Genomic DNA, 21,543 nt, shown 5'->3' on the forward strand with positions numbered 1-21,543 from the left:
ATGCCCTCTGTCCGTTAGAAAGACTCAACCCATAAAAATAACAAACGGCATGTATTTGCTAGAATGTCAAAGTTATGAGTTTATTTTGTAATGATGTGCTCCTGCCTTCATGAGGTAAACTGGCCGTGGCAGAGGTGTTATTAGTAATATGGACTCAGTGGAGCAGAAAGCCGAGTGACCGAGAGATCAGTGTATCAGTCAGTGAGAGGGCAAATGGAAAGAGACAGCAGGAGAATGAGAAAAGAGCTGCGGTGCCTGGGCTGAGATTAGAGATGGAGCCGTGCAAGAGAATTGGAAGCCCAGCAGTCAGAGTCTTATTCTTTCCAGTCTCTCTAAGGAGCTGCTGGTGGGGCTTTGTCTTTGCCATACCCATCTTCGTGCACGGTGTTGGTTTTTACCCCAGTTCAAGGTTTAAAGGGTTCCACCCTACCAGTCATCTTAGAGCAATTTGGAATTAGTGAGCTGAGCTTGGGTCAGCACCCAGGAGACTTGGTCATGTATCAGCTCCATCGCTGCTTGGGGAAGGGCGAGTCGTATAACTGCCCCTGCCTCAGTTTCCCCACTTGTATCATGCCTCTTGGGGATCGCCATTCATAAGATCTTACCTGCACGCAGGGCTTGGGAAGGTCTGTGGTGAGTGGTTTGCTCCATCCTTTGCTGCGAAGTGGTCATGACTTGCTGCAAGGATGGGCTTGTATGTACCTCCTTAGTCAACACCTCCTTGTCACCTCCCATCCTCTGATGGCTTTCCTGGTTCTCTTTCAAAAGGTGCTTGGACGGGAAGTTTATACCTCCAACAATCAGCTGGGCGGGATCCAGATAATGCACAACAACGGAGTGACGCACTGCACTGTGTGTGATGATTTTGAAGGAGTCTACACTATTCTGCAGTGGCTTTCCTACATGCCAAAGGTAATCCCTGGCCTTGCAGGAGCACAACGTGCCATTACCTATCCGCTTTGTTCACGAGGTTTTGGGGCGTGGGGGACTCTCTGCATCTGTGGGGTTTTTCTGTGTTTGTATGGTGCCTAGCAAAGTGGTTTAGGCTCACGATCAAGCATTGTGGTTAAGCATTATGGTATTGAAGTACACAAAGTAGGTTTTGTCTTAAAGTGCTGCAGGAACTGGGACACGGAGCAGCCTGGCCCTGCCTTGGGTACTTCCACATCGCTCCCCAGGCGTGCTGCCCTCAGTACCCTGGGCAGCAGGGTTTTATGTAAGCGGCAGACTGTCTCTTACTGAAAAGACTCTAAAGGTTCCCCTCTGAGGCAGTAATTTGTAGGAGCTGATGTATATGTGTAAGCTGCTCTGCAGCCAGGAAGGCAGTAACAAGAACACGCAGGTCACCTTCCTTCAGGAAAGAGTGCATGGAATGAGTCAGGTGGCCTGGTCACCTTTCAAAAATTAAATTGCAACCCCTAACTAATGCTGGCTATGCCTGAAGTTCAAGAGCAAATGAAGTACAATGTATGCCATATGATGCCGAAGGAGGGTTTGAGAGAGTGCATGGAGCGCCTTGGAAGTTTCTTCAGGCTCTTGCCAAGTCTCTGGGATCCCGTCAGTTGAAAGGTTGTGCAGCGTGGGGGAAAGAGGACTCTGAGCAGGTCGTTCAGAGCGGTTGTTTGGTGCAAAGCCATGCAGGAGAATGACTTCCTTCAGTATTTTTCTTTTTTCCTTAGAGCGTGTACAGCCCTGTTCCTATCCTCAAAGTCAAGGATCCTATAGACAGAACCATAGAGTTTGTTCCTACCAAGACTCCCTACGATCCTCGCTGGATGCTGGCTGGACGCCCAAATCCAAGTACGTAGACCTTTGGTGGCCAGGATACGCGAGAATGCGTCTTCTTTCGAGACTGTTTGTCAAGGCTTTATGGCTGCGGTCCAAATACATTTCAGAGTTTATAAAGTAGTTAGTTCCAAACAATTTGAATATGATATACAAAAATAGCATGTAAATTCTGAGTGCTTGAGGACACAATTATTATTACTTTTATAGATTTTCTCTTTCTTTTATGGCTCAGAGGAAAGTCTGTATACAAAGGGTCTGTACGCTAAAGGAATCACAGTATTCCTGCAGATCTTGGAGAACAATTGTATGGGAAACACTGCAAACCACTGAACCCCCATGCATGCTTTTGGGGTTGTGCAGCCTGTGTACAAGCTGCAAACTGGGTGACCATTATGCCTGCTGTTATTAATGAGTTTGGGGGGCTAAAATGAGATTTGTGGTAAACTAAGTTTTCTGGGTTTGGATAATATTTTTTCATCATCTCTCAAGTAATTCATCCAGCTGTCTGAGTGCAGCTAACGCTGGCTTCCAAATCGAGTGACTTCAGATTTTAATTTAGTGGAAGCGTTAAGGAAAGCAGATGATTCCCTGTGATAAGTTAAAGCAGATATCTCCTAGGTGAAAAGTTAAAGCCATTTATTAGAGGAGATATTGCCGTGATATTCTTCAAACTGACGCCCGACACGAGGCCAGAATCTAAACGATCAGCTTTGGGCTCACGATAAAGAGATAATTTTGAAATGGATGGTCACATTTTACAGTGGGGCCACAGAGGCAAGGAATGTAGAACACAGTAATTACAAGTTTGGTTTTGATAAAACACTCTCCATCCTGTTTAAGTCAGCAGAGGTTAGCTTGCTTGGATCTCCACTTTTAATTGGTTTTGGACTTGGGTTTGCAGAAGCAGAGGTGCTTGTTCAGATTAAAGCATTCCTCAGAAGCTGTGTGCCAAGGGGTGAAGCTGAGAGGGATTTTGGGTTTGGGTTGGTTTTGGGCGTTTTGTTTGTTTGTTTGTTTTTTTGCAGAGCTTCACGAAACCCCAGTGGAAAGCAGGTATCCCCAGAGAGTTGTGATTTCTGTCACTGTCTGGGAGGGGAGAGTATCTCAATGCCTTGACTTTGGGATGTAGAGCTTACACAGGCTAGAGGACTGCAGAAAGAGAGCTGTCGGCAAATCTTACTTGTCACGCCCCAATCCAGCATCAGCAGTCAGCCCAAATGAAAGCTCTTTGTCGTGCCCATCCTGTTCACTGGAGTAGGGTCCAAGCTAAAATACTGGAAAACCTTCTGGCCATGGTGTTCCTGTCTGGAGAGTGGAAACAGTGCCATGCCTCTGCACAGGTTGGCATCGTGAGGCTCAACTCATTCATAGTGTCTTTTGTGTCCACAACACACGTGGAAGGTAGAGAAATACACCGTGAACTGCCACCCTGCTTCCCGGAGGGGTTATTGTCATCCTGAGATTTTTATTTGAAGGAACGTATGTGGATTGCTAGCGTACAAATCTATTGTTGCACATGAGGGTGGAGAGGTATTGTCAGTATATTGGAGTTTGTGATGCAGGAGGAACCCCAAGTCTGATACTGCACCGGCTTTATAAAGGACGAATAATAGTAGTTGATAGTTAGCATGGTCAGCGTAATCAAGCCCTCGTACTTCAGGGTAGAAGCTGATGGTCTGCAAGGGTCAGGAAAAGTTTATTTCTCTTAGAACTGCACAGTCATCTTGGTAATGTGCTCTTCGGGAACAGTTGGATTTCTGTCAGGCATTAGGAAGCTGCTGCCTCCTTTGGGCAAGAGAAGAGGTGGATAGCGTGTGGTCTGACCCAGGACGGTGACTCTTAAAGCATGCTTTAGTTTAGGGAGAAGCACATCGTCTGGTGTCTTCTATGGAGCAAGTAGGCTTTTGGTATCGAGTACTTCACATATTCTTTTAGAGAAACTGGAATGAAACATGCTCAAATGTGTGGTCTAGTTCTAAAATATAGAAATTTTTATATTTGGTTCCTGAATTTCTTCAGCATTCTTTCTTTTCTCTTGATTCTGCCTAATCTTTCCTTTAAAATGTGAGATAAGTTTTAAAATAGAAAGAAGCGTTTTGACAAACATCTTTAATGACTTTACTGCCTTTTGACAAATGTTTGTAGTGTCTTGAAAAAAACAGTTATTTATTTAAAAGCGTGTGAAGTCCCTCTGCTATCTGAACCCCATCGTTTAACAATAAATGATGCTTTTGCTGATAAATGACTGTCTTTATGCAGACTAGCAAATGAAATAAGACATGATGGCTGAAGGCAGACAAATGCTCAGCTGTCTAATGTTCCCTTGTATTCTAATCTATTTAAAAATAAATAAATAAAAAGACAGTGCCAAGTTCTCCAGTTGACAATTTTAAGCAAGTTTCAGTTGCTCCTTTTGTATTTTTCTCTTCTTTCTTCCCTCCCTCCTCCCTCCTCTGATATTTCCATTTTTTTTCCCTTCCCTTTAGGTCAAAAAGGACAGTGGCTAAGTGGTTTCTTTGACAGTGGCTCGTTCCTGGAGATCATGCAGCCCTGGGCACAGACGGTTGTGGTTGGTAGAGCAAGGTAAATTCAAAGGCATTTTAGACATTTGTAGAAATCAAGTTTTCGTTATGCTTTGCGTTTTTCTCGAACCTCCTTTGAAAGTTGATGGCTATAAGTAAAAATAAGTCATTACTTGAGGAGGATACTTCTTTACCACACGAACGAAGCGTGGTCTGATCATTTCTCCTGTTTTGCTTGGAGGCGGCAGCTTTAACATGCACAAAAGCCAAAGAGAGAGCTACTGTTAAAAATTATGGCAGGCAATATATGCTTCCCTAGCTACATGGTTGCATAGTGAGGCCTTCTTGCAGCTCCGACTTAGTTGAAGGTGCATTACACAGTTTACTGTTTTGCAGTCTTATTTGACTTGCAAGAGAAGTTCAGCCAAAACTAGAGCAAATGGCAAGAAACTGTGCAGAGATGTGTAGCTCCAGAGACCTGTGGCACTCGCCTCCTCCCACGGGGAGTCGCTTCCCCTTACCTTGCTGCGAAGTGGCACCTGTGCAGGATTCTAAAATGTTCCCTGTTGCCTCAAGATTTAGATCCCTGCCTTGAAAATGTTTGCAGCTTGGGTCATTCTCGGTGTTGCAGGCCTGTGAACTCTCAGAGCTGGCAGGAAGCAGAGGTCTGGAGACAGCATCCTGCATTTTGACAGAGTGCAAATCACAGCTGGGCTCAAAACCCCCTCAGCCACCTCTTTCCTGGTTTCTTTAGGTTTTTTGCCTGCTCCAAAATGGCACTGTGAGTTTCCTGATCTGATTGTCTACTTCCTCTCGAATAAAGCCATTTTGAAAGAGTACATTTATCTCCCTTGAGTTTCCACTACAAGTGCTTGAGCTGTCCAAATGCAGCGTGCTTATCCTTTGTCACTCCTCATTCCTCAGACTACCGCCAGCCCTCCTCTCAAGATGGAGCTTCGTACTCTTGCCTCCAGCAGAATCCTAGCTCCTAATTGATATCAGTGGGTTTGGTTAATTGTCAGCCTTTTCTTTTTTTTGTTAACAAGTGAGGGGGAGAAAAAAACCTGAAGTGCCTGAATGGGATCCTGGAGGCTTCAGGTGTTACACTTAATGAGATACGGTCGTGCCCATGCATGGCGGGTGTTCGGAGTGCCTTAGTTCCTCACAGAAGTCTGCATCAAAGAAAAATCTTTTATTTACAGATCTTTCGCCTCCCGTACTGTCAGTATCACAGTGCCAACAATCCAGAGCCAAATCACCTGATAATGCTTACAGTCTTCTGGAAATCCTGTGGCCGCCCCTGGGCTCTGACTCCATCAGCCAAACTGGTGATGCAAGGACTGACCGTAGTACCGGCATATCCCTGCTGATGCTGTGTTTGACTTCCAGAGCATTCAGTGGGAGGCAGGGAGGGCCACCACTGTTCCTGAAACACACAGCACAACCGGGATAGCCAGCTAGGCTCCCAGCCAGTGTAGCCATGAATCAATGCTGTTTCTTATCTCCGTTATTTTGATAGCACACGTGACCCCAGAATATTTGGCACTGGGAGCTCCCATTTCTCTTTCAGACCCTTTAAAGCCACAGCTCTACAGAGCTCTCCTAATGAGAGGTCATAAATAGCAAAGCTTATGGCATTGACTGGAGCTCATGTGCAACGTGTCAGAGATTGTGTCCATTCTGGACATCTCTAAAGCGACCGTCAAGAGCTCTGTTAATGTGTCAATGAAATGCTGCTTAATAACCGAAGGAGGCTTCTGGGTACGAGGGCACGCTCAGCAAAATGTCCCTCTGTTGCTCTTTTCTCATAGAATCGTAGAATCGTTTAGGTTGGAAAAGCCCTTTAAGATCATCCAGTCCAACCATTAACCTACACTACCAAGTCTACTCTAAACCAATCAAGGGTAGACTAGACTAAACCATGTCCCAGAGTGCCACATCTACCCATTTTTTGAACACTTCCAGGGATGGTGACTCCACCACCTCTCTGGGCAGCCTGTTCCAATGCTTGACCACCCTTTCCGTAAAGAAAATTTTCCTAATTTCCAACCTAAACCTCCCCTGGCGCAGCTTAAGCCCATTTCCTCTCGTCCTATTGCTAACTACATGGGAGAAGAGCCCAACACCCACACTGCATGGGAGAAGAGACCCAACACCTCAAGACTTATCATAGAATCATGGAACGCTTTGGGTTGGAAGGGACCTTTAGAGCTCATCCTGACCTTGAATGTTTCCAGGGATGGGGCCTCCACTACCTCTCTGGGCAACCTGTTCCAGTGCTTCACCACCCTCAGTGTAAAAAATTTCCTTCTTATGTCTAGTCTAAATCTATTCTTCTTGAGTTTAAATCCATTATTCCTTGTCCTGTCACAACAGGCCTTGCTAAAAAGCTTGTCCCCATCCTTCCTGTAGGCCCCTTTGAGCACTGGAAGGCTGCAATAAGGTCTCCCCGCAGCCTTTTCCTCTCCAGGCTGAACAACCCCAACTCCCCCAGCCTGGCCTCGGAGCAAAGGGGCTCCAGCCCTCAGATCATTTTTGTGACCCTCTTTCGAGGGTCTTTAATGGGTTTGGAGCTGCCTTTGGACTATCCTAGTGGAGAATGTGATAGGGAGAAGCATACCCATCTCCTCAGGTATGGTATCAGGGCAGGAGGAGGAGTCTGTGCCCGAGACAGAGCAGCGTGGTAGCATGCGGGCTGCACAAGCCCAGCCAGAGACGAGCTGCTGCGGAGCCAAAGGGGCCTGCGGGTGCAGGATTCGCGGAGTTTCACGTCTCTGAGCGCTGCCGGTCCCAGGGGGCTGAGTGCTATTACCCCTGAAGATCCTTTCCACTCAGAATGTTGTCTGATCTTTATACATTGTTGAGAGGAGCCAAAAATACCTGCTGACTCCACTCCTAATTGTAGCACGTAACCTTGGGATGTCCTGTGACCTTTTGATACACTTCGGTATTTTTATCTGCCATCCGTGACACTCTAAAGTTTTATCTCACAACGTCCTATAATTATTTAAAGGCTTTTGGGTTAAGCAGTATACCGGGGGGCGGGGAGGGCAGGGGAATCGATGATTTGGCAAAGCTAGAAGGTCTCTGTCCAGGCCCACGCTCAGCTTCATGTGCAGTTCCTTTCTTCTGACAAATTCCAAGTTGCTTTGGACCCTCACATCCAGGTATATATAATACAAATGAAACTGACTTCTTTCAAAAGCAGTGGCATTTTGAAAAAACAAATATGAATGTATTCTTCTGGGATTGTTACTGTAAGTGCTGCCAAAACTCATCTTTTGTATGTATGTTTGGAATATGTGTGCTGTTGGCTGTAAATTGTCTTTTATTATTCTATGGCAACTTGTCCAGGGACACACTATAAAACAAGATGTAGCATCTTCATGTGCTAGCCTGATAAAATTTATATGAAGTATAATGGAAAACAGAAGTTGTTTTGAGCTGTTTTCAAGTTCAATAAATAACTGTAATACTTGGATAAAGATGTTCTTTATTAGGTCACATGGGCCCTAATATAGAAGTTATAAGTTACCGATTTAAGACGGCTTCTGCAATTACAGGTTTCTAGGCAGACTCTTAATCATAGTGAATGGGAATATTTTCAACCCCCTAGTGCACATAGGCCTTGTCGCTTTTTCTCCCTGCAGCGCGTGTCATCCAGCTTGAGGTGGTTGAGGAGAGAGCGTAGACTCTGCTGGGACTCCCATCCTGGGATTAAGCAGTTGTCATCGCAAGCGAGATTCCTTTTGTGTAAAGGAGTGGTTAGACGCTGCGGAAAGCGGAGCTGAGCGTCTTCCCTGGTGCCTACGCTCCCTACCCATCCCTCGGTCCCTGCACCCTTCCCACCCGTGCAGTCATCCTGCAGCAGAGGGTCTGGGAGGAGGTAGACGGATAAACCCAAGCCTTTACTCTAACCTCTTGGGAGAGGGAGTTTTTGTAAGCAGTGGAGGTTTAGGGTGGCTGAGACATAGCATTGCTTAGACACATAGCCTGTGGATGTATTTCATCGGCTGGCAGTGCTCGCGGAAACAGGGATTGGGAAGCCTTGGGTCTTCGTGTTTATTTGTCATGGTGAAGACCATCAGTATCAAAATCTGTGTGGTGGCAGGTGAAGGGTGGTCGAGATATAGCGATGTCGTTCAAAATTTGGGCTTCGGTTTATTCTATTTAATTTTTAGTGATCTGTGCGAATTTTTAGAACTCGATTTTGCTCTGAGAACTGTAGATGCTACTCTGAAATTCTCCAGCCACACGCCTGAACTCTTCAAAAAGGCCAGAACACTTCTTCTGCCATTTGCTTGCATTATTTGTCTCTCTTGAGTATTTTGATGCAAATTGGAAAGAAATTCTAGTTGTGTAACAATAGAAGTATGAATTTTGATTTGTCTCGCATGTTACCAGGCTGGGCGGAATACCTGTAGGAGTAGTTGCCGTAGAAACAAGAACGGTGGAGCTCAGCATCCCTGCTGATCCTGCAAACCTGGACTCTGAGGCCAAGGTAGGTTGAACGAGTGCTCGGTTGCTTGTTTGTCCTCTGCCAATGTCTCTGTGGAAAGAGCATTTGTTTTGATGGGATTTTTTTTCTTTTGTGCCAAACGTGGGACAAAATGTGTAGCCGTTCCTTGATGGGGTGCTAATGCATGGCAGTTGCTGGGAGGAGTGAACGGACAGTTGTGTTGGCCATTCGTTACAGGAGACGCATTCCCCAGCAGTCCTCCTTCTCTTGTGACTTAGGTGAGATGCAGGGACTAGGGCCCAGGAGATCTGCAAGCAAAAATAATTTCCCTGTTCTCTTGCTGTGACCATAGTGTTTCATGTTCTTTCTGCTCTGACATTTTGCTTTTCTCCTGATTTCACAGCTCTGGCCCTACATCATCTCTTCTGGGTTTCCTCCTTTGCATATCCTTTTCTCTCTTTTTTTTCTTCACCTTCTTACAGCAGTCATAGTATAAGGCTTTCCATACCATCTCTATTCCTCTTTCTAGCTAAATCAATGGGAACACTCCTGTTGGTGTTGGTCGCAGAAGGATTGTCCCAGTTTTTCTGTGGGCAAGCAGATCCTAAGCATTTCGTGTGCTGCATTCCTCGTTGTTGGTTCCGCATTGTGGCTCTTGTTGCATCCATTTCTATATTTTTGTGCTAGCTCTTATGTTAATGTACGTGTTTCAAGGCTTAATGATCTTTTTTTATTCCCAACAGATAATCCAGCAGGCTGGTCAGGTGTGGTTCCCTGACTCTGCCTTTAAAACGGCGCAGGCTATCAATGACTTTAACAGAGAAGGGCTGCCTCTGATGGTCTTCGCTAACTGGAGAGGCTTCTCTGGAGGAATGAAAGGTAACCATCCGTTTGGATCCTTTTTTAGTGTTGTCCTGTAGAGTGGCTTGTCCCTTACCGCTCCGGGCACCGCTGCTGTTCCCCGCTGTGGCATAGCCGCTAGCACTATCTACTGGTTTAGCATCCTGAAGCTGTCCTCTGGGGACGGACCAGCGGTGGGAGTATGTGGCAGGGGACAGAAGTAGGTCCTGTTTTTGGGCAGCAGCTAGCCATTGGATTGGCTTAACCGTGGTGATAACTTGGACCCGGGAAGGTGCAGAGTGGCTCTGCTTCACCCGTCTTTGCTGCAGTCTGCATCCAGCCCCCCTCTTCTGAGGCAAGTATGTGACCTCCCTTAGAAATGCAAATAAGGGGATACTTTTCTAGGCCTACCAGAGCGTTTGGACATGTCTTCCTCTGAAATCAAGGCGATGCCCAGCTCTGCTGAAAGTCAGCTGTGGTTGTTGCACAGCCGGCTAGAGGAAAGGGACGCTCTACGCTGCACTGGCTGTGGTGATGACGGGTTTCATTCCTCTCCTCCCCACGTGCGTCTTGTCTTAATAGCCACATAGCAGGAATAACGTAGAATATGCAAGGTACAAATTTGATAGCAGGTTCTTTTCAAAATAAGCAAGTTCTTTTCAAAATAAGCAAGTTCTTTTCAAAATAAGCAACGCAGCTGCATTTTTATATGTACCCTCATATACGGTTATAGGAACCAGCCAGATCATCTGCAGTGAGAGCAGGTAATTGGACGTTAACAGTGGTCTAGTTGCTAACGAAATTTACAGCTGCTAACCTGGGCTAATTAAACACTAATCTCAGGAAACCCCTTCTGCTCGGAACACTTCATATCCTTCTGCCTCAGCTTAAAATTGGGGCTGGATAAACCAGCAATATTGCATATCAGAAATGTATGGGCATATTCTGTCAAGTGAACACACCGTCTCACTGATGATTTTTCCCACTGTAATACTGTCCTATCAAGGGCTGTCTCCCAGTTGACTCTCTTGGTGGTAGCGACGTTCATATGAAGTGTACAGTTATAAAACTGCTGAGTTAATATACCAGCAGTTAGAATTTTGCGCCACATATTGCTACTTTAAATTTTGTGAAGTGCCAAGAATGTGAGATTGATACTATAAAATTTCAATAAGTAAAAGATTACAGCCTCTCACCTGCATGTGTCACTTAACAAACCCAGAAGTTACGGATGCTCTAACACGGTGGAAGTTCCTGCTCTGGAAAGACTGGCAGGGTGACAAAGGCTGTCTCGCTCTGCCGTCTCATTAGCAGGGCAGAAGTTAATGCCGTTGAGTTTGCAGATGCAAAGATGGAAGATGGCAAAATTCTTCCCTCTGGAAAATACCTGTTACCTTTCAGGATGGTTTCGGCTCCTCTGTGACTTGCTATCCCTACCGCACAACTTACGGGGAAGTGGTTGATGGAGGAACGCTTCGTAAAATTGCAATATTATTTTACCTTGCTACGTTGCCAGATCTGTTGGCTTTGCCAGTGCCCTTGCTGCGCTCCTCAGAAGCTGACTTGAGCTTCGGAGTTGGGACCAGAAGCCCAAGGTGGAAAAGGCACCACGAGGACGCTAATATTTGCATTGCCTGTCCCCAGCTGGTGGCAGGAGGAGGAGAGAGCCACCGCGGAGGGGGGAAGAACGGAGCCGTCGCGGTTTGCACCTCGCTCCGTGCGTTTTCCTGCGTGGTGTTGGCTGGTGGGGCCTGCGTGGTGAGCGTGGCTCTCTCCTGACGCTCCCGGCCTTCCTTGGGGAGGTGTTTGTAGTTTTGGTTTCGGTGCTGGCTGGGGATTATGCAGGGAGGGAAAATAAACAATTATGCCACCCCTCAGTGCACACAAACACACTGCCAGGAGCCGGCTGCACTGTGGGTAAAATGACTCCAAAATTGTGTGTAATGAGTAGGAAAAGATTAGAGACAGCTCTTGCTATGCTGAAAATTGACATTAGCGGAGGGGGGAAAAAAAAGAGAGGGGGGGAAAAAAAAAAGCCCTCTCTTTCCTAGGCGGCCTAGGAGGTCTAATTCAAGCCGTAAAATAAATAAATAACTACCATAAATAAAGGCATATCACAACGGCATTGGTGGTTTCCCCAATGAGCTCTGTCTGGCCGGAAGGCTATTCAGCATAATGCAAAATTAAATTATAAAAACTGGCTTGAATATTTAGATGGAGGAGCCATTTGGAAGTGGTTTATTTAGGCGAACCGGCAGTGACCCACAACGGGGAGACATCAAGCGTGAAATTTGCTGGAAATTAGCACCAGGGTCTTGGACTCGGCATGAATAGTTTGATAGCATGCAAATCCCCGCGACATTAAACTGCAGCGCTGCTTGTGCTACAGGGTCACTCGCAGTTGGTTTTTCATGTTTTACTTATTATTTTTTCCTGGGACAGGTTATAAATAACAATAAAAAAAAAAATCAGTGGAATGAAAAGGCTGTTTTAAATCTCTGATTACCTGGATGTTGAATGACGGTATTGCTTGTATGTAATGGGTTTATGAGGGACATTATGTGTCTGCAGCCAATATATGCCTGGTGTTTACCTTCAGGTCCTATCTGATAATCCAGCCAAGCTGATGAGATCCGTTCCAGCTTTGGAGGTTCAGGGCACGCTGCCCAACGCTATGGAAATGCAAAAAGCTGTCTGCAGCCTTTCTAGCATGCTTGATGCATCTGACTGCCAATATTTACACATACAGCGTAATGCTAACAGCTTCCAGCAGATTTCATGTCTGTGTAGTAGACGCTGATGCACACTGCAGCTGAGCAGGCAGGCAGAGAATGGGAAAGTGTGCTGCGAACGCTGCCTGCCCTGCTGAATAAGGAACAACGCTGCTCTTCCTAGAGCACTTCGGCAGCATTTCTGCCTTGCAAGTGGCTTCTTATGCTGAGGTTTAAATTAACACAGGAATTAAATTTGGCCTACAAATACAATATTTAATTGTGATTTTTTCCAGTCTCAACATAAGCAACTTCTTCGCAAGAGCAGTTGTGCAAACAGCCTGCTCTTAAAACGTGTGTGGTGTTCTTTGCTGCACAGATGATGATGGAAGCGATTGGGTTTAAACGGAGTAAGTGCGTTAATTACAGCATTAACAGTTTATAAAGCCTGCGCCCTACCAAGGCACTAGGGCCGCACGGGCAGCTCGAGCACAGAGCAGTGGGCACCACTGAGACCTGGCATCATTTCCCACCTGCAGCGGTTAAACTTGGCGCACTCTTTTCCATCGTCAGAGTGGAGAATGCAGCAAAACTGCAAGTAAGAGGTGGTTGTCCCAGTATGGCGAATGTTTCATGGTTTCACACTCAAATACGATATTAACGTAAATCAGGGAGGTTGTGCGTTCTGGTGGTTGGGCATGGGGACTACAGGCAGGCGTCTTGGGTTGTCTTTGCAGTATTTTTATGATCTGCATCAACTCAAATTTTACCCTTCAAAACATCCATTCTTGAAGAGTCCCCGCTTTGCTGAAGTGGTAAGTGTAGGCAAATTGAGCAGTTGAGGTGGCGGGAGGGGAACACCCTGCAGAAGAACAGGCTGTTAATGCTAGAGAAGGTTGAGGAACCCTTCCATAGCCTGTGGACGCTGCAGTTCCCCTTGGCTCATCTCTGGAGCTCAGGAGCTTCTGTGGTCTGGAGCTGTGCGTGGCACCATGGGCACCCTTCACTGGCAGCAGTCAGACTGATTGTCTCTTCATTTGGGCAAAACTTGGTCTCCATTGGTGGAAGCTGTTACCTCAAAAAAAGGGGAAAACCTCCAACAGAGGGTTTGACAGCCAGATCTGAAACTAGTGCAGCTGCAGGTCCGTTGACCTCAGTGGAAGTTCTAAGCGTGCAAGAGAAGCCAGCACTTGGTGTAAATCCGTATATAAAATATTAAGCTAAGGCTGCTGGGACGTTCCAGGAAAATGAAGTGCTGTATTGCAGGATCCCAAAAGGAGTAACTGTGTACAGAAGTGCATAGCGGTGAAGTTCGTGCTTCTGGATAGCGTTGACGGTCTGATCCTGAAAGTACTGTAGGCACCGAAATACTTCCCTGACCTTGCTGATGCCACCTGGTAAACCTGAAAGATTGGGAGCTGTGCGGAGAAAGCATCAAGTTTCTCTCAATTTCTCCGCTCCTCTTCCTCTGCCTTGTTCAAACAAGTAGCGCTTCTTTTTTCTACACTTAACCTGAGTAAAATATATACCCTTGGCAGGAGTGAAAAATGTATTGCTAATTACGCAATTATTTTATTATGTAGCACTAGTAAAAAATGTCTAGTAGAGAATTAATTCAGTTAAAATAATTTGAATCAAGCAATTATTTTCTTAACACTAGAATTAGCTGAAAGTACTTCAAGTGGTTTATTACTAGCACTACATAATAAAATAATTGTGTAATTAGTAATAAATTTGTCACCCCTTTTGAGGTCTTTTTCTTTGCTCAGGACAAAGGAAAAAGTTGGAGTTTTGTTTGGTTCTCAGTGCCCACTGTCTCTCCCAGAATTTATGTTTATTTGCATATAGCGGAAAGAAATTGTTCTTCTCTTCATCAGCATTTGACATTTCTTAAATAACGTGAAACTCCTTTTCTTGGGTACTTGGACAGTGACATTGCAAATGAACAGAAGAGATCACATCAGTGCCTGTGTGCTTTTTTTTATATATTTATACATATATATATATACACACATACACGCATACGTATATATATATACACACACACGCACACACACTCTTTATATACACCTTGCTCGCGTGCTCTGTATATGTTAGTGTGTATGTATTTCCCAAAGAGTTAAGTGCTTAACTATTTTCATGTTAACGCTTAACATTAAACGGGGGTTAAATGACAAGGGAACCTTGGCTGGAGTCTCTTTCTTCCCCGGAAATGATGGCTTTCTCAAGTGACTGTAAGGATTTTAGATGAATAAAAGTGTCTCAGTCTTTTAAGACTATTACTGCAGGCCAGCATGTGTGTATGGTACACATATGCAACCCACTTAGTTCTTCTGCTCTATGCACGGGTATTTTTAACGGCCAGAAAAAATTAGGCAAACTGGGAAGTGCTAAGCAAAGAACAAAAATTATGAAGGGCGTTGAAAATACTGTCCTGGGAGACACGAGAAATGAATACCTCTACTGTGTCTAAGGAAAAAAAAAAAAAAAACTCCGCCGAAAAGCCTACTGCTTTTTATAACAAGCCCGAAGGAGTGGAGAGATTATGTAGGGTGATGCAAGGAGTAGTAATATGAAATTAATGGGGATGGGGAAGGAGGGGAAGTTTGGCTGAATACTGGGGAAAATTTCATCTCTTTGGCTGTGGAAATGCCCCTAAAGGAGTAGTAGATTTATTGTTTTGGATTTCTAAACGAAAGCTTTAAAAAGCACTGGGAAAGAAACGTAGGATGCAGTCCTGTGTGAACAAAGAGATGGACTAGATGATCCTAATAAGTATTTTTCATTTCTTGTATATTTGATTTGATACTTCTCTATATAATTATATGTAACAAAATATATATATTCGAGGGTGCCTGTTTCCATTACAAACCACATCCATTATAAACTATATCACCTCATATAAATTCTTTTGCCTTCCTTTTTTCTCTTTTATTTAAATCACCTTTGGGGCTGATCTTTTCAATGTGCTGTCTTTACACAGTAGAGTTGCTCTTATTAATTTTGAGCCAAATGCCTTAAACAAATTTTAATGCAAGAAGAGAAGAATGCTATTTCACATCTGAACCCTCCCCACGCTAATTTTTATAAAGATATGCAAAAGGTCTGCTGCCGTTAGGTGCGCCATACAAATTACATGAATCGTGATACAGGTCCATGGTAGTAAGTCTGAAATGGGGCAGCTGTGCTCGTATGAAGTATGGAAATACCTGACCTGGCTTCCAGAACTGTGGAAGTAAGATGAGAGGAAACGGCCTCAAGTTGCATCAGGGGAGGTTTAGATTGGATATTGGGAAAAATTTCTTCACGGAAAGGGTAGTCAAGCATTGGAACAGGCTGCCCAGAGAGGTGGTGGAGTCGCCATCCCTGGAGGCGTTCAAAAAACGGGCAGAGGTGGCACTTGGGGACATGGTTTAGTGGGCATGGGGGTGTTGGGGTGATGGTTGGACTGATGATCTTAGAGCTCCTTTCCAACCTTAATGATTCCTAGTTTTTACTTCATTAAAAATAATCCAGCCACCAAGCCAGGACACATGAAATGAATTATTGCTCTCCCCTTAATTGGTTTAGTGGTGGACTTGGTAGTGTAGGTTAATGGTTGGGCTGGATGATCTTAAAGGTCTTTTCCAACCCAAACGATTCTGTGATTCTAAGTACTCGTTGGCTTGGCTGGAAAGTTATGGATGGATTATCTCCACGACACATGGTATAGGACTGGCTGGTGTGAATTGAGGACCCTGCAGTTCACATTTTGTGAGTATAGGTGGTTACGCTGGAAGTAACCGGCCCAGATCTCCAGAGTGGCGGTCCAGTGTCTGGGAGCAGGACTGATGTGGGAACATCTCCTTTCTTGGTCTGTCTTGCCCAAGTCTAGATAACGCCAACCAGAGCTTGCAGTGCGGTAGCAGGAGGCGGCTAGAAGAGCGGAATAATTGTGGTTTTTTCCCAGTTTGACCAGGTGTGGCAGGGCTGAAGCATTGACATGCTGTGACTCCAAGCGCTGTGTCCTTTTTCTGCAGACATGTATGACCAAGTGCTCAAGTTTGGTGCCTTCATCGTGGACGGCCTGCGAGAGTATCGTCAACCCGTGCTTATTTACATCCCGCCGCAAGCGGAGCTGAGAGGAGGCTCCTGGGCTGTGATTGACCCTACCATTAATCCTCGTCACATGGAGATATACGCAGACCGAGAAAGCAGGTACGGCAGCTTTCTCCTCCCTCCATAACTACCTGCTTTGAGGCGTAAGTACCTGGCTGAGTGAGGAGCTCTCAGTTAAGAGTGGGGCGGCTTGTTACTGACCACTTTCCAGCCGTGACCCGTGCCGTGGAGGAGTTTGCTGTGGAGTGGTCACAGCTAGGACGGTTCGGATCATCTCCTGACTCGGACTCGGACGGGGGTGAATTCTGTAGCCGGTGTGAGCCAGCCTCTGTGAAGGTTCATTGCTAACATTCACAAAGCACAGGTGCTTAGGATTCTTTTTTTACCGTTCTGATATTTCCGTACACTGCTTTACACTTTGAAACAAGTGCCCGTGTATAGAATTTTGCAAACTAAATGAGTGTAAGTAAGTGTGTACTTTAAAATCCCTGAGTGTTGTACTGTCTGTCATATGGGCACTTGAGTAGTTGCACTTTTTGAATTAAATACAACTTGCGTAAGTGACGTTCTAGTTACTGGTGGTTCAGGATATAAAACTACAGGCAAACTCTTGGAAGCAGGTTTTTAAAAATATCTTAACGAATCTCTAAAACATACAGATACTGAATCATTTAGAGCAAAAAGCTAGCCCTACCGGGGCTATCTGTAGCAGAGAGAAGGAACACGTATAGAAGGACAGCGTAAATATTGTGCCTTCTGGGCATCCTCTCAACTCCTACCATCTCAGCAGGGCAAAATTCCTGGGCAGCTGCTCGAGGGGGAGAAAGCAAAGTGTACGTGGGGAGCAGCTGAGGAGGTGCCCTTTCCAGACGCCCATTTCCCTTGCCCTTCCCAGCTGAATTTTGCTCCTGATGGGATGCTTGCCTCACGCTCTGTTCTAAAGAAGCGAGACAGAGAGACCTGTGGTCTGTTGGCCTCGGTATTTCCTGCATCTTGAGCAAACACTGTCTAATCTTTGCCTTCTGGAAGTCGGAAGTTTTTGGTGTTCTTTTCCTACTTAGAAATGTGGAGCCTGTTTGCTTCACGGTCGGACACAGTGTGAGCAGGATTTCTACAAACTGCTTCCCCCACCAAGTGTTTTTTGGGGTGCATGCAGGAACAACTCCCTCCCGCTGCTTCTGCTCCGTACCTTTCTAGGATGCCGGCAGCGTGAGTTGGCCTCTTGGGAATCTCAGGCCAGCTCCCCACCTTCCAAGAGAGCAGGAAGGACCGTGTGTGTTTTGCAGAGCTGTGGTTGGACTCTACAGGTCTTGAGCTCCAGTAGCCAAGAAAGAGATTATTTTGCAAAACGTGTCATCCTGTCCCTAAGTACCATTACGCATTTGTAATAATTCTCATCGCTGTTGCTGTTCCGTAACCCTCAGCGCTGACCTTCCTCCCTGCTATTAGTCCCGCCCTCACAGTTGAAGACTGAAGTGATTTTATTTACCGAGCCCAAGTTTCAAATCACGTGCTCCTCTGTCTTTGACCTGGGAAGTGGGCAGGATCTCTAATGAAAATGGCTGGTTAATTGGTTTGTTTCATAAAGCTTACCTACCTTTTGAAAGAGCTTTCAGGTCACAGCTCAAAAGAGACTGCCGAAGAGCGTTGCTTGTACCAGGCTGTACTATATGCTGTTGGATAGACGTGTTTCTGTGAAGCCTGGTGTGCATTTGTGGCATTGCATAAATAATAGCTAAGATTCTTTCTTTCTTGTTCTCTCTTTCTCTTTGTTTTGTCTCCCTCCCCCCTTCTCTTCTCGTCTTTTTTTACGTACTTTCTAGATAACATTGAACCGTTCCATTTTGTGTTTCCCCTTGTCTGATGACCTGAAAGTGCCTTTCTTTTCTCTTTTCCCGTCACTGATCAGAGGAGGAATCCTGGAACCAGAGGGGACGGTAGAAATCAAATTCCGCAGGAAGGATCTGGTGAAGACGATGAGGCGAGTGGACCCCGTCTACATGCGCCTGGCAGAGCGGCTAGGTACGTCTGCGCGGGGGCTGGCGGAGCAGCGATCCGTTCAGCTGGTGGCTAATGAATGTGTTTATAGACCTTAAAAAGGGGCACTGAGGCATTTTATCAAATTCATGATAATTTTTATTTACTGTCATCTAACTTGGGACGAAAACCAGATGAGACAAGCTGCATGTATGTACATGTGAGAGAGATGATATTCACGTGCATTTAGCATTCCTAGGGTGTGTGTAATAGAGCGTCTTTTGAACTGTTTTTTTTTTTTTTTAATTGAATGGGTTTTACAAAGGACAGTTACTACAGATGCTTGAGTCTAGTTTCCGTCTCAACAAATGCTCAGCTCGCTAAAAGCTTGTGAGCCAAACCTTCAGCTGGTGTCATTTGGCGTAACTAAGAATTTGGTCAAAGACATTTTAGGCTGCTGGACTATGACTGTGTCTGAGGTAGTTTTGAGTAAAATTATATCTGTCTGCTCTTCAGTTTCAAGAAAAATAAAAAATACCCTTCACCTCCTCAGTAAAATACGGGGTGATCTGCAGTGCTCAGCGGCTAGGATGTCACTGCGTGTGTTGTATCACTGCTGTGCCGTTCGCTCCAAATGATCCCAGCGCCTGGTATACACCCAACAACCCAAAATACAGAGTGTTCAGCAAAATGCACTTAATATCAGATACATACTCTCTCGGGGAATAGACTCTTTAAATAGTTCTTTACTAGCTCTTACTATAAGAGTATAATCTTACAGAGCCTCTTTTTACCTCCAAAATTGACTACATTTCAGTAGTGCAAGAAGCACGCTACGCGGATATGGTTTGAATTTATAAAGCCTTTTGGGATCCTTCAGGAGGAAAAGTGTTCTGCAAATGACTGATAAATCGTGGCTATTGCTGCAGTTACATTTTATTATTTGGCTTCTTTTAATTTATGGCAGTGCAACAATTTATATACAAAACTACCATTCTGATATGCCTTGGGAAGAGAATAGTAATTGTAAGAGGTGCGGGGAGTGTTAAGAATCAGGCTGCTTGCTGAAAACCAGGTTCTTGCTGATGTCTTTGATAGCATCAAAGACATTTTCTCTCTTTTTTTAATGATAGTATTTTGACGTTCTCTTTGTTTTCTCTCACTGTGCCGATTGCTTTCTGGGCAAGAAGCGGGTTAGCCGGTGTTTGAGTTTTGCAGACCAGCGCAAGGCAGGAGTTTTATCCCAGTTCAGATCTTGCTCGTGTACGTTATGTGTTACTGCGTGAGAGCGCAGGCGCGGATACCCAGATGGATGCATGTGGCGTTCTGTCTGCCTGCGTCTGTTGGAATTAAAAACCAGTTTTAATGTCTGTAGTTGTAGCAAGGAGATTCTTTTCGCGCAACTTCACTTTTGACCTATGTTAGACTTGACAGCGTCCCTTTAGGAGCGAACGGCTAGCGTGACTACACCAAATCGTGGAGACCTAGCACCGGGTCCCACCAAAGGCTCTCCTAAGATGCTTCACACTTCACAGTTTAAAGGCTGCTGTCGAGTTCCTTACGCGGTCAGCGCTCGCAGCTGCACCTCCTGCGGGTGTTTGCACCTCCGCTTCCGAGGCGGGAGACCTGCCTCTCCGGTGCGCAAGGCTCCAGGGGAAGGAGAAATCAGATGTGTGGTTAGAGAAGGCAATATGCTGAGCAGGCAGCTCAGGTCCATGCAGATAAATGGCACTATGGCAGGAGCGCTGTTTCTGAGAGTATTTACCTTCGCCCCACCGTAACAAGCGCTGGCTCTGCTGACGATCAAACCAGCCTACTGCCTCCGCAAAGGAACGGTGTCTTCTGCGCGGCGACTGCCGGATGAATCCTTTCCCAGGAGCATTGGCGCTGGCTGCGGACAAAGAGGGCTGCCGGACTGTGTAAATCCTGCAGCGGCAGAGGAAAGGGGGGAGCAGAGCCATGCGTGCTTAGTTGCTGTCGGGTGCCTCTCCAGAGGGTCCGTCACCCAGGCTGGGTGCGGGACGCCTGCTCTTGAATCGCACCGGTGGGACCTGCACCAGCATCCCCAGGAAAAAATGCAGGGAGAAAGAGGGGGATACGGTTTTCTGCCAGCAGTCTCAAAAATCCAACTCCACGCTATGTGAGGAGGCAGGAGCCTGTTCAGGGTTTTTTTTTTTTCCCCCTCTTCCTCTACAGTGTAATTACTCCCAGCAAACTCCATACACTTTAATTAAAATGACTGCAACACAAGAGCAAGTCACTTACAACTGTACATACAGAGAGCTCTAAAAGCTTCAGTCACTGATAAGCATCTCACTTAGATGGCTCGTAATTGCTCCCAACATCGGGCGATCATTGCTGTTGTTTTGCCGCTAATTCTGTACCATAGCAGGAAAGCCAAGATTGCAGGACACAGTGAATTGCATAATTTTTTTTTTGCTGGTTTTCTTTCTGGCCAATTTAAAATTTGTCAAAGTCGGTCTTCTTCTGGATCACTGCCCTTTGATATTTCGCGCACTCCATTTGCCACAAACAAGCCGCAGGGCCGCAGTTCATGCTGACTCCAGCAGAAGCAGAGAAAGCTCCATTTATCTTACACTGCCTGCTGAATTCTTACTCATTAGCTGGGGGTTCACTGCCTCTCTTTAACCCCTGAATGGCTGTCATCCCTCCCTGGAGCTGCTGAATAGCGGGGAAAAGGGAGATGCTCTCAAACGTGTGCCTGTTGCGGAGGGGTGGGGACACGGGGCGACGGTGGTCTCGTTCCAGGCGCCTTGAGCCGCTGGGGTTGGACCCGCAGTTGGGGAGCGTGAGAGCAGAGAAGGCTGGCAGATATCGAATAATTTGACATAAATCTGTTCATTATCAATTCGCCGGCACTATCGCCGCGATGTTTATTAGCCCCGCGTTTTATTAAAATGTCACTCAGAGTTGCGCTATTACACGCCAGCAAACGGCGCGGAGCAAAGGGCAAGGCAGGAAAGGGTGGCCCTTATCCTGCCCACGAGCACGCTTCCGCACGGAGTAGGTGTGCAAGGAGGACGGCGATTGCCTAGGAATGTGGGAACGCTTCAGACGGCAAGCCTCAGGCCGTAGTTAAAAATCCAGAGATTCAATTTTATTTTATTTATTTATTACAACTAAAGGA

General features: G+C 45.8%; 1 protein-coding gene across 6 annotated transcripts in view; it reads left to right on the forward strand.

Annotated features, from left to right (window-relative positions):
- ACACA (acetyl-CoA carboxylase alpha) overlaps positions 1-21,543 on the forward strand; it is a 132,671-nt gene that overhangs the window by 97,602 nt on the left and 13,526 nt on the right. For 5 of the 6 annotated variants that reach the window (XM_075719777.1, XM_075719775.1, XM_075719776.1 and 2 more), the window contains 7 exons: positions 769-912; positions 1,680-1,800; positions 4,275-4,371; positions 8,715-8,811; positions 9,513-9,648; positions 16,340-16,517; positions 18,328-18,440. In XM_075719777.1, coding sequence (XP_075575892.1) covers positions 769-912; positions 1,680-1,800; positions 4,275-4,371; positions 8,715-8,811; positions 9,513-9,648; positions 16,340-16,517; positions 18,328-18,440 — 886 coding nt within the window. Of the gene's footprint in view, positions 1-768; positions 913-1,679; positions 1,801-4,274; positions 4,372-8,714; positions 8,812-9,512; positions 9,649-16,339; positions 16,523-18,293; positions 18,441-21,543 lie in introns of all 6 variants that reach the window. The other variant, XM_075719778.1, reaches the window with a different exon arrangement.

This window comes from Pelecanus crispus, chromosome 12, assembly GCF_030463565.1.
Source record: "Pelecanus crispus isolate bPelCri1 chromosome 12, bPelCri1.pri, whole genome shotgun sequence".
Taxonomy (NCBI): domain Eukaryota; kingdom Metazoa; phylum Chordata; class Aves; order Pelecaniformes; family Pelecanidae; genus Pelecanus; species Pelecanus crispus.